At 44.2% G+C, this 13,519-nt stretch overlaps 1 protein-coding gene across 1 annotated transcript in view; it reads right to left on the minus strand.

The window, feature by feature from the left end:
- LOC139203824 (smoothelin-like) overlaps positions 1–13,519 on the minus strand; it is a 45,605-nt gene that overhangs the window by 13,458 nt on the left and 18,628 nt on the right. Inside the window, 5 exon segments of the mRNA XM_070833715.1 lie at positions 2,029–2,102; positions 4,345–4,950; positions 5,989–6,040; positions 7,091–7,797; positions 11,139–11,241. Coding sequence (XP_070689816.1) covers positions 2,029–2,102; positions 4,345–4,950; positions 5,989–6,040; positions 7,091–7,797; positions 11,139–11,241 — 1,542 coding nt within the window.

Genomic DNA, 13,519 nt, shown 5'->3' on the forward strand with positions numbered 1-13,519 from the left:
AAAATACCACTAAGGAAATAGTTGTGAGGTAAGGTTGTGAGTGTTTAAGCTAGACCACCGAGGAGAAGCCCAGACCACCCAAACAGATCAGAGTCCCAGACGGGAACAACAATCTGCAACGCTAAACAGGAAAAGCTTATAAAAACTCATGTTACGCACTTCATATTGGCTTAATATCCGCACACTCTTCTTGCTATGAACATATACACTAATGTAAAAAGCGTACTTAAATAAGTTATGCTAATATAAATGCACCCCATGACATGTCACCTCCTCTCACACAACCTTGAACTTGGATTAAACCAGGGAAAGTCAGAGAACAGGTGGTCTCTGGATCAGTCTGAAGCTGCCTCCCCCTTGTTGATTCTAACCAAAAGTGTTTTTTCCAATCTCATTAGCTGCGTCACTCAGGCTCAGCGTTTGTATGGTAAAACTTGAGCAAACCCCACAGAAGCAGGTGAGATATTTGGCTTTGGAGTGATGAAAAGAGAGATGAACATAATTATTGTCACAGCCTTGTAGTTTATCAATGAATGCATGCATGGATAACTACAACCTAGTGGTGTAACCATGCATTCATGCCTGGTGTGTGTCATTTGCAGCCAGTGTTAAGACCTGTGGCTTAACCCTCATCCCAAACAGTTATGAATAACAGAGTTAGCAGGATTGTACCAATTTAAGGCTAAACTAATGATCGGTGAGGGACACTTGAAGCTGGACATGATCCACACTGTGCTGATGAGTTGTTATTGGAAACAGTGAGATGGAGGTAAATAAAAATACTTTCAGTGACAAAAATCTGATTTTGTGATGCGTATTCTTCAATTGCATATATATTTACAATACTTTAAAATACATAATGTTTGGCAGTAGCACACACCGAAGCACTCACACATAGACGTTACCTGCATGCCGTTGATAAAGACACTGATGTAACAACACTCAGCTCAGACAAGTGTAAATCTCCTACAGAGTCTTTGTCTTCTTCTTGCAATCTGTTTCTACAGGAAAGATTCTGCTGTTGAATCTGCTGTTGCTTGTGTGTCTCAACACGGGCCTAACTGAGGGAGACAGTCTCATTCAAACACCTTAAATCCACCCTGCAGCCTTGCGAAGCCTCCTCCCAGCCCTAATTAACCAACTCCCTGATCTCATCACCAGATTACTGCTGCGCCGGACACATGGGGTGGGATACACAGCCATTAAAGAGGTAAGCAGGCCACAACCTTTTCTCTCCTCACTCTCTCTATCCCCCACGTCCCAATCATGAGGATACTTCCTTTCATGGAGGAGCAAGGAGGGAAAGGAATGAGACAAATGGGAGTTGAGCTGTTCTTCCTAACCACTGAGGTCACTGTGATACAGGAGGGGATTGGTTTGTACCTCCTGCTCTTTCTGTCACTTTTCGCCATCAGCAAGACTCTGACCACTTTCAGCCAATTAGAGTGAGCAAATTAAGACGCAAGAGTTGCATCTTTGGGCTCAAGTGCTCAAAGAAAAGACACAATGAAGAACGTGTGTCAACATGTGTTTCAGTGCAGCTGGACAGTAATGGTGAACATGAAGACAGACAGGTGTGATTTAGGAAACATTTCCCAGATAAATCTCAGTGGGCATGGCCTGCCGAGAGAAAACAAGGATTGCCCAGAGCACCTCCCTCTCCCTCTCTCTCCTTCACATACCCTACAAGGACAGATGTGACTGGCTACCCACTCCGTGTTTCATAAACACTGGTTCCTCCCTCCTCTCCCTCCTTTTCTCACACTCTGTCTGTCTTTCACCGTCCCGACTCACTTGCTTTTCAGGCCTTTATAGGCGGTTGCTGTGACAAGGACACAGCAAAAGCACAGTGGAATTCAACTGAGCGAGATGGGAATGAAATAGGAGATGCAAATGAAATGTTCATCTTTAATTGGAAGGAATGGGAATGCCTTTTTAATTCGATGTTTGACAGGTCTGGTCAAGATTCTGTGGTGCCTCAATGTTGTGATAATTTCCTAAAAAAGTATTTGCAAAAGCACACTGTACCTTGATGGAGGATCCGGAGGAGAGGCTGGAGGAGGATATCTTAAATGGAGTTGCTCTGAGGCCAAGCGTCAACTCTGAAACAAATGGTAAAGACAAAATTACGTGGATTTCCAGTATAAAATTATTAAGCAGAATGACCACCATTCTACCCACACAGATCTTTACTAAGGTGTTGGAAGCATCAAAAAGTGCAAACTGATAAAGCAGATCTGGAGTCATTGATCTAAGTTTGTGGAAACCTCCTGTATCAGAGTAAAATGATTACATTCAGGTAGATCTCAACACCTCTGAAGAACAAACTCCAGAAGGTGAACAAACTCCTGGCGTCCATATGCACGTGTCCAGTTGAGATGTGTGCATGGTGTCGCACTGTGTTGGTGGTAGCCATTAGTCAGTTACATAAGCTGCCATAATGTCGTTAACAACACGAACTCATGACTAATAAGAGACAAGCGAGGAAATGCAGATGACGCCACCTTTAACATAAACAGCCCTCTTCATTCGCCTGCAAGAGTAAGCACATGCATTTCCTTTTGACCCGCCACTCCAACCCCTTCACTTCACACAAACATTAACATACACACAAAAGCTATATTGTAAATTACAGGATTGATGCACACCAGCACAGCACAGTGTCCATTTAAGAGTCTTGGTAGGTGCTTTTGAGGACACAGGAGACACAATCCCTGGCTGCCTTTTGTCAGTGGGAGACAGGCAGGTTCCCAAAAAAGGAGCCCAAAACCTTTAAAGCAAATTGAGCTGAAGAGAAACCGTGTGACCGCGTGGAGGAGCCCAGTGGGGCTGCCAGAACGTGTCCTTGGGGTGGGGGAGTACCGGGAGGCAGACTGTAATTGCACAGGTCAAGCTTGACTCTTAAATAAACTGTTTGGGTTGTAGGTCCCGGTGCTGGGAAGAGCTGAAATTTAAGACGTGTTGTTTGGACAGATCGTAACAGCAGCTGTAGCAGCTTTGCTTCTGAAACAGCTTTTCATGTTTTAGTTTTACGCAGTTATTGAATCCCTGCTGAGTATGTATTGTGCTGAATATGTAACATTACATTACAGGATTTTGTTTTTAGGAGACCAGCCCACTGCTAAATGTGCCTATTAATGATTGACAATACAGAAACTTGCACCATCAAACTATGTCTTCCACAAAATAGTATATATTTCAGTAGCTAAAAGTTAAAAGTAGATTTTTTTTGTTGTGACATGAAAATTTACTAATTTAAGAAAAATCATATACTGTCATATGATTATAGATTTTCCTCTTCCATCAGACACTACGGTTATATAGTTATATTCACAGCGCGACTGTTAATGGGAGCTGTTGTATTATGAGCTACAGTGTCTGCACTGTTGCATTCTACCGATGAAAACAGCATTTAATCCAAAAGCGTTAGCGTGGAGCATCAGGGCAAGTCTTCAGACAGGTAAACATAGACACCTTTTAATGATAGCTGACGGTATAGAGAGAGAGAAACAGGAAACATGAAGGCAAAAGAAGGGGATAACACTGGACAAAGATCTCTAGCCACATTCAAACTGAGGATGTCACCGTGTCTGAAACTGCTGGGCCACCTCGTGACTTTGGTTTTGTTTGTGTTCTCATCTCTTGTCGTCGTAGATAGGGGGAGGACAGACAATATCTACAGCATGTAACAAACAAAACACTATACTGTGTTGGCGAGCAGGCTCACTCAACTGTACTGTAACAGTATTATTATTCAGTCTGGCCTGAGACAGCCAGTTGTTGTTTCATTTGTCCCAATATACTCTCTGCTACTACTGACCTCACTCCCTCCACACTGCAGCCACATGCCCACTCTACAACAATTACCCTTCAGTACAACCATGCTGTTTCATATGCAGCCCTTGCATCTATCCCCACTCATACTTGGGCTTTGCTTGTTCATCCTCACAAAAACCCTTGTTATCATCCCACTTGTGACCGATTCCTTGGTGCCGGTCACCTCCCACAATGACTGGGATTCCATTGTGATCCACGAGTTGATATTAGCAAGGAAAGACATACAGTCGCTAGATTAATAACACAGTGGGCTGCAACTTTGCATACTGTAACTACTGCATATAGAGCTTTATGGAGGTAAATATAATCAAGATTCCCCTAAAAAGCACTAGGTGGTTAAACAAACAAAAGAAATCAATTCTATCTGGTCATTCAAGTCCTGAATTAATACTTTGGAATAAACTGCATTATGTAAAGACTCAGTCAGACATCTGACTGCGCTCTAGTTCAGTCTGTTCAGATAACTCACTAAGTCATAAGTCAGTGCTGTAAAGTTGACGCTCCTACCTCCTCTCTGCCCCAGAGCATTAGCAGTGACGCGTGGGGTCATGTTGGTGATGGGTACGATGTTGCCCCCAGAGGAGGACGTAGAGGAGGTGGTGGTGCGTCCATCCTTGATCTCGATGGTGAGGAAAGTCTTCATGTCCGGGTCTGCCTCTCCCTGGGTGACCTGCTGTCCAGCTGCTCTCCCTGGGGTCCTGTCTTCCTTTGAGTTACTGGAGGCGTGCACATCTTTTTCAGCTGGATGCCTCGTCCCACCCATGGATTTCTGCCATTGGCTAGCTGAAGACAGAGGTTTGTTAGCCACACCTCTTAGCTGAGGTGTGGCCTGATTCTGGGATGCAGCAGAGGTGTGAGATGTGGAGTCCACATGTGGCCTTGCTGGCCTGTCTCCAGATGTGTTGAGGGATGCTGCTGTGTGTGTAAACAGCTCAGTAGCTCTGGAGAGATTTGTTTGGCCGCTGCTGCTGGGGGTGGACCCATTCCTCAGAGGAGCCTTCTTCAGAGCTGGGACAGTTGGGCTCTGGCTGGGCTCTGTGAACTTGCGCATTCGATCACGTACAGAATTAGTGCGGTTGAAATGCTCCAATGTAACATCCTTCTTCTCAGATGCTGTAAAGACATAGTGCAGGAGGGAGGGTTGAAATCAAATTAAAAAACTCAAACTGAACACAGCAGAGACACAGCCTAGATCGCCCTCCACTACTCAGGCTGAATTAAGCACATTTCATTAAAATCCCTCTACAAATCCCATTCCTCTTTTCCTCCTCTCTCTACGTTTTGTTCCAGCCCCTTTATTTTGCTTGACTTAACCTCCCCCCTTTTGTCCGTCTTTCAGTTCCTATTTCTTGGACTTTTCAGGACATGTTTCTTCCACTCATGGATGTTTTCCTCACTCTCTGATCCTTAATACTGTCAGATAATGTGTATAAAGCTCATTATTTGGCACAGACCCTCCAATGGAAAAACACTAGTGATTAGAGGAGAAGATATTCACTGAGGTCATCCTAAGACAGAAAAAAAAGATTTGCTGTCTGGGAGTTTATAGCACAGCGGACAATGAAGAGCAAAGTGCACTGTCTAGAAGAAAGAGAGAGAATGGTGTACAATATAACAAGCCCTATTCCCAGCCCACTCTCCTGTGATTGACCCTATACGGTCACACTAATGGCCACGACTCTCTCCATATGCTGTCCTACAGAATATTAACCATCTGGTATGATATTATCACACACTTCAGTATCTCTGAGGAAGACAACAAATGCAATGAGCGATGCATAAAATAAACCAAATAAATCTGTGGATACAGAGTTTAGAGCTGCAGCAGATTATCATTTTCATTCTCAATAAATTTGTTAATCATTTGTTACACTTAATCAATTAGGTTTTTTGTCAATAAAACGTCCAAAAATAGGAGAAAATTCCCAGAGCCCAGAATATTAAAATGTTCTCGTTGCATCCATCAACAGTTCTTAACTCAAAAATATTCAGTTAACAATGATTTAAAGATGAAATGCAGCACATTTGAAAAGATTTGAGAAGGTGGACAAGATTAATTATTTCTTGATAAATGTCTTAAAATATTTTCTATGCTGGTTTTTTTTCTATTAATTAAGGAGTTCGGGACAGAGAGTTGGACTAGCTTCTTACCAGAATCCTTTGCTTTGCCATGAGTGAGGAGCAGATCGCTGTTAATTGATATCTAAAAAGGGAGAAAACAAAGAAACATGACAATCAGTAGAGGAGGTAGACGAGATTAAGGGCTAAATATACACTGAGCCTGGAATGACAACCACAGAGCTGAAATACTGAACGACTCCATATTTAACAGGGCAGCAATGCACATTCATGAGGGGCTGGAGTCTGCACAGATGGTTGTGGTGACAACTACACACACATACAATCCTAAATACATGATTGACCAGTGATGCTTTCATTATGTAACATTTGTGTTTGGAGTAAAGCAGTGGGCCTCTGTTCTTATTTTGGCAGCGGGGCCATGATGGGCCCCAGAGTGTTTACATTACTCTCAGGAGACTGAGCATCCGCGTACATTGCGGGGAACAATAAAAGAAGTCCAGGGCCAGCCTTGAGTAAACACATTTAGAGGAGAGACACGATGGCGTCATGGTGATCTGAGCCCCTCGAGATGGGAAATGGTGCTCAGTTAATCGCCAGTGTAGAAATGGCAGCTCTGGGTATTTGTGTGTTCTTTGTACTATGGGATGAAGAGAGACAGAACCTCTGGCCCGAAGCGCTGTCTATACCCCATTTGACAGCAGGTGAGCCTGACACGCTGCTGAGGTGAAGCAGACACACTCAGGTGCACGGTTTGTTTGTGTAGCCAAGTAACAAAAGTTAAACAGCACGTAACAGAGGCTCAGCGTGGTATGTTTATGGTTGCTGATGTGACCTGCGTGTCACTGAGGAATGCAGTGTCGGGGATTCTTGTAAGGGATAATGAAATGCATAGAAAGACAGGGAGAGCTGGGGTGTTAGTGCACGTAACTGTGGCTATGTAGCTCAACACCCCACTCTAGTGGTGCAGTTCTGATAAACTGTAGACTTTACAAGCCTCTGTAATTCTACGGAAGGCATGAAAACCATTCAGTGAGGCCTCATAACCCGTAAGCTGCATTTATTCTGTTTCTGCACTCTTTTTTCAGATCTTGTCACATAGTTTCATCGTGTCTTTACATTCCAGACTCAAAGACAAGAGGCATTCATCTGATGCAAGGACTGGATACTCTACCTTTTGTTTCTGGAGGTCAATTTGTCCCCTGGCGCTGCCGTTGAGCAGGCCATTAGCAGGATCCCTCCGAGAAAAAACAGCGCCATCGGGCTGCTCCTGGTCACTGACATGGTCCTCGTTGGACTGAGCCTGGACGCTGGCTGGATCTTGGCTTCTGGTCTCGGTTTCTGAATCTGTGCTGTAAGTCGAACCACTTGTGGCTACCTCCACCTCCTCCACTGGACCTCTCTCTTCAGAGGACATACTCACACTCTGGTCAGATGTCCCCGAGTCAGTCCGTTTCCTTGACGAGAGACCACTGTTGTCTGAAGCTCCGGAGCCCAAACGGGGTCTGACGCCAGAGTCAGAGACATCTGAGCCCAGTCTCTGTCTGATGTAGGACTGGGAGCTGACGCTTCGCTCTGATGCCCCAGAGTCGAGCCGACCACGCTGGGAGGAACTTTGACTCCTGTCTGAGGCTCCAGAGTCCAGTCGGGCTCTGTAGGCTGAGCCCAGACTCTTCTCTGAGGCCACAGAATCCAGATTGGATTTGGAAAGCACAGCGGTCACACTGCGGTCTGAAGCTGACGAGTCAGACCTCTGACGATGCGACAGGACCAGGTCAGGCTCTGTGGTCACAGCTTCTCTCTGAGGCTGGATCATTAGAGGTCCAGAGCCATCATCCTTTACCAGGTGATCGAGAACCAACACCATGCCTGAGTTGATGCCTGGAATGAAAGAAGATGAGATGGCTGATGTCATGAGATGGCAAATGCATTTCATAACCCTGTGGCTTATGATTTTGTAACTTCTATTCTTCCTCTCACATCAGAAGTAAAGTGGACAGGCTGTTACTGTATGTGAGTGAAGGAAGCAGCAGGTGGTGAAGTTTTGAGGTCAAAATTATGGAAATGAAATACTTCTGCGGCACCAGGGCCCCGTGAAATGCCGGGCTAGAAAATATCGCTTGGGATCACAGAGGAGGCACGTGGAGACATGAGAGGATGTCGGCATTTCCTCCAGACTGGCCTTAGTTCCTGAGCAAGATCTGTGAGATTGTGCTGGTGGATGTGCGTAAAAGCCAAGGAGTGGTCACAACTAAAGAGAGGGAGCATGTGGCACCACCATAGGAGGTAAGCAAGCACAAAAAGTCAAGGAGGAAGTGGGGGTGAAATAGAGACTGGGATAAGTATTTCCCCTCCCCTCCATCCAAGCTCCTTCACTGCTCCTTCTCTCCTCAGGAAACCACACTGCAAACAACACAGCGGTGCCCACATCCTCCCCCTGTGAAAGTCTCTACTGATGGAGTATCTGAGGTTGTGTACGTACCGCAGATAAGAAAAACAGAGAAAACCAAAAGTGTATCAGATTCCCACATTTCATGTACACACCAAGGTATGAAAACACTTCTGTATGACCTGTGTTTGCACCAACTCTGCAACCAAATGGGGTTCACCAAGTATGCATGTCTGTCATTTACAAACCAAATCAAAGAGGGACTCCAGTCTGACCGGCAGCCGCAGCAATCTCTTTCAACTTTTGACCCGACAGGATCAAAGTAAACATTAACAGCTTCAGCTGATCACTAATTTTTTTTCACCCAACATTGCATAAGACCCACAAAAAATAGGATGCGTGCTAAATTGTACACAATCCATTTATAAATAGCACTAAGTTGTTTATTAAACTGACCAGATCATTACGTAATACGGTCTGAAAAGAAAATGTGATTATGATACACAATTAGGACTATAAATGTCTGCCATTCTCATATGTGGCACTATGAATGGTTCACTACACAGCACTGTCCCCATCTAATGATGCTCACAACGCAAACTCAATTACTGGTCAAACTGAAGTTGAGAGCCAAAACATACTGCTTCTTCTACAAACTCTCACGTTATTGTTCACATCTTTGCTTTTGGGAAGCTGTCATGTCCATTGTGTAGCGATTTCTGGGAAAATCCCCACTGCCGCTGGGTAATGAGAGGCTTGCTTTTTTCTAAAATAGCTACAAAAGCAGCCTGCACTTGTGTACGCTTGCTGCCAGTCAATATATATAGAGGACAAACAAAGGCCAATGAAGGCTTTTCTTTCCTCTGTCAAACTGAAGCAGTGACCCGAGGAAAGCTCATTACTTGTCGATGCTATGAATGGGTCAACACAGGCTTTCCGACTCTGGTTTAACACGAGTTCATCACACCTCTGCTTTGGCCTGACAGATGTAAGACCAAAGAGGTTTCTAAAGTAAATCTACTGTTGCGATAAAATGATCACAGTATTAGGTGTGACCAGGACGTTTCATTCAAAGTTGTTGCATTATCTTTTCATAATATTACCACATAACGAAAAGAAATATACACTAAGATGTATAATTAAATCTGCTAATTATTTTTAGAATTGCCACAGGGTCAAACCTTTTTAGTTTGTTACCTGTTGTTACAGATTGCTGCTGATGAGATTCCTTCATTTTATTCAAGTTTCTCCAGATTTTTAGACAAAGATTTGATAAATGTATTTTTTATTGACAGACTTTTTAGTTGTGTCTTCTTTTTTTCTATCTTGTAATCCTCTCACAACCCTTCAGATTTATCTCTTGATCCCTTTGTGGGTTGGGAACCACTATATACGCCTCTATGGTTTAGCAATGATTTGCATAAGGCTACAGTTGTCAACTAACGTGACTAAATAACAATGACCTGATATGCATGGCCACTGGCCTGGCATTAATTGTGCTAAACAAGATGTTCCTGTCTTCACGTCTCCATGACCTGTGTGAAACTGGCATTAGTGTCACAACACATTCCTCTGAGAGTCTCAGTAAACATTTCATTTTCTAAATAACAGCCTTACCAGTTACAGTTTGCACTGAAATGTAGTTTGACTGGACACACGGTCATTGAGGTAAAACTTGTAAATATACGTTTTTTGTCTGAGAAGTAGAGGTATGTGTTTGTGCTATGTTCAAAGAACCAAAAAGACACCGCCACTGATCGCCCAAGTCAATCTCTTATTTTCTGCTACTTTCACTCTGCTGAAAAGAACCAGCAGCCCAATCTGGCAACACTGTCCTTTCCCAACCACAAACATCTGTGTCTTTGTTGATGGATGTCCACTTTAAAAGGCACCTTCCTTCTTTGCTTTTCCGTGGTGGTCTTTTTTTTGTTCACCCTAGCTTCACCCTTGTTTAAATTGTAAGGCAGGGATAAAATTAGGAACAGCGGAGAGTTTCTCCACCAAGTCCACTAGGCCTTAGTTCTGTTCTGGTATAAGCTTTATTTAGCAGAGGTGTGGCTGTTGGGTTTCCCTCTGTTGCCTCCCATAACCCCACCACCAACACCAGCCCCATGAGAGGGACACTGGGAGTCATGACCAGGGCTGACCAGGCCACACAGAATGGCATTATTATGGCCACAGCCTCAGGGCAAGTTCAGGTCAGCCAGGCTCAGGCTTAAATAATTTTATGTTCAGCCAAGGGTGATTAAAGCTCAATTTAATAAACAATATGAAGGAGATTATCCAGTATTTAGCTTGTCCTGAGGTGTTTAAATTGGACAAGCTATAGGTTGGTTTGTAACATTGTTAACTTGTCAACAAAGGACTTTTGACATTTTACAAGCTATTCACTGTCAGCCTGCTAAGTTTCAAGGATTCAAAGAACAGAGCACATTCATTCCCTCCTGAAGGCTTCATTCATACTACTTTATTAATGGTTGGGCCAGCAGAGTGGTTAATGACATTACTTCACACTTAAGAAGCCAAAGTCATTAAGCCTATGGCTGTGAGTGACTCCCAACAGTTAATAAAGTTAGATGAAGGAGCTTAAGGTGCCTGAACCAATATGACCTCCTGACCGCCACCTCAGGAGAATGGCTCCTTGAGCTGACTACTTTAAGAGGCAGTGAAGCGGAAATTGCATCAAGGTGGATGTATACAGTCACATGCAGAGGCAACAGAGGGAGTCAGTGTTGGCTTCGAGTCTATACTCAACAGTACATAAATGATTCAAAGTGTGGCATGGCTTAAAATGATGCAAGTATGTACAGCATGCACTACAGGAGTTTCTCACCTTGTCTCGGCAGGTCTCTGCTTTGTTGTGTCTGCTGGCTGCGTATCTCCCTGATCTGAGATCTGATGTGCTCTCGCTCACTGTGACTCTCCCGCTCTGTCTCCTATGAGAAAAAAGAAAGAAAGAAAAAAAAGGTCACTTTGTCTTCAGGTTATTGTTAAGGACCAACTGCCAACCCGTTCCTCTGATCAAACCCACAGTGAAAACATGGGTCCTCTGAACATCATGTTTGAGGTCACAACGGACTTTTGTTGGAGGTTAAGGTCAAAGGCTCCAGCTATGATGAGCAACATGCCAGACCAGCTGGAAAAGTAAAGATCTGTTTTATTTTCCATTGTATATGCCTGAGAGAGAGTGAGAGACAGACAGAAAGAGAGACACCCCTGGGTGCCAAAAGGGCCGACATACTCAGTCAACTATTGTCTATATCCGCTTTGTAGCCCAACTTGACTTGGGTAGCTCCCATTGCTTCAATATTACCTGCAGTCTGATGGCTCTTTCTGCGGCAGTCTGACCCAAACCTTCACTCACAGAGCAAAGTCAAAGCAGGAGGGAGATCTCAGAGGAGCGGCACCAGTATTTTGGCATATGGAGAGGAAACGGGAGAGGTGTGGAGGGGGAGGACGGAGGGGGAAAGATGAAAATGGAGGCACTACTGTTGGGCCCCTGGTGCCTGACCATGAGTTACTCCACAGGAGAATCAGCTGCACAAATAAGACTCCTCCTCTGTGCACCCTCGCTCTTTAAATCACTCCTACACCTATTCATAATCCACAACACTCCAAGGAGTTGCAAACTTTTCTATTAAAGGGTAAAAAGCTCTAGTGTGTGGAGCTTCAGGTGGTATCTATCATTCTATAGCTCATGTGAAATGATGAATGATATCACAGCACATCATCTCCTTAAAGGTGTATTACAAGAGGCATCTGGGTTGAGACAAGTCCAACAGAAGTTTGGGTGGATCCTGAAAAAATATACAGGACATGACCTTAGATACTGAAAATAACACTTCGACCAGATTTACAGCCTATTATTACTTCAACACATTCACAAGCTGTCAAGCAAGCAAAGAAAGCACACACACCCAACCACACAATCACACGCCACAATCAGTATTCCATGTGTCAACAATGGTATCCGGCCCAAGAGACAGTTGTCAGCAACAGTGTGAAAAACTTATAAATCATACCTTTGCGTTTTGAAAGGCTTTAAATCAAAGCAGTGCGTGATCAGAAACCAAACACAAAGCCTCCTCGGACTGAAACACAAGTGACAGGCAGAGGTGAGAAAGAACTAAAGACTTTCTGCTCCGTTGACTGTGACCTTCCCCACCTCGAGCAGATTACAGGGCAGAGTGGCTTAATCACGGAAGAGAAAACGTAATCAGACACTGTTATAGGGGACGGCACAAGCAGGAAAGGTGAATCTGGAACTGCACTGCTGGGTTTATAAACAAAGACACCACATTATTGAATTCCTCACATAATGTCGCTAGATAGGATTAAATGATAAAAATAGGTTTTAAAAAAAAATGCAAAAATCATCCAGGAGAGATGTGAAGCTGAACTGAACTGGTCTGAACTGAAATACTGCATGTGACATGATAGCAATGTAAATCTATATAGACTGTCACTCTTTCCATGCTCTCCACTTTCCTCCATTGGGGACAAAAAAAAAATTAAGAAATAGGTGGCAGCACAAATTCTGGGGCATAAAATAGTCAGTACATGTTGCTCGTGCAGACTAGGGCGCCACAGTGGGGAGCAGAAATTTAGTGCACCTCTAATTTAATGAGTCATTACAGTGTCTGATGAGTTTGAAGGGCTTCTGTGACGACAAAAAAATGCAGGGGGTCACACACAAAGGGCACTCTCCTTCTGAGTGGAGTCACTCAATCAAAGAGTCACAGGGGGAGATAATTGTGTTTGAGTCATAAACACAATTAGAGAGGACAAGTCTCGCCTCACCCGCCCCTCCTCTCCCTCTCCTGCTTCCACCAGGAGTCAGACAGACAGCCATCATTTCACAGCTCCCACTAAACCACAGGGAACATATTTCTCACAGACAGTGAAGCAGAAGGGGGGAAAAAAAGGGAAGATAAAGTGGAACTGGAGACGCAGACCAGAGCTCAGGACCTGCTGCCAGCCTCCGTGCTGTCATTAGCGGCTTCCTTCTGGCCCCACAGTCAAGATCTGACAGAGTGGAACCAACACTGACACCGTCCCACTCATCCCATCTGGCCTCAGGAGCCTGTTTGTGTTGGACCATAATTGCAGAAGCTCAAACCGGTAAACACAAAAACAACTGTCCTCTCTTGTGACCACAGTAAGGCGTGGGCCATCTGGATTCCTCTGTACCCTCAACTCCACAAAAAATAACAA

The sequence above is a fragment of the Pempheris klunzingeri genome, chromosome 7 (genome assembly GCF_042242105.1).
Source record: "Pempheris klunzingeri isolate RE-2024b chromosome 7, fPemKlu1.hap1, whole genome shotgun sequence".
NCBI classification, from domain to species: Eukaryota; Metazoa; Chordata; class Actinopteri; order Acropomatiformes; family Pempheridae; genus Pempheris; species Pempheris klunzingeri.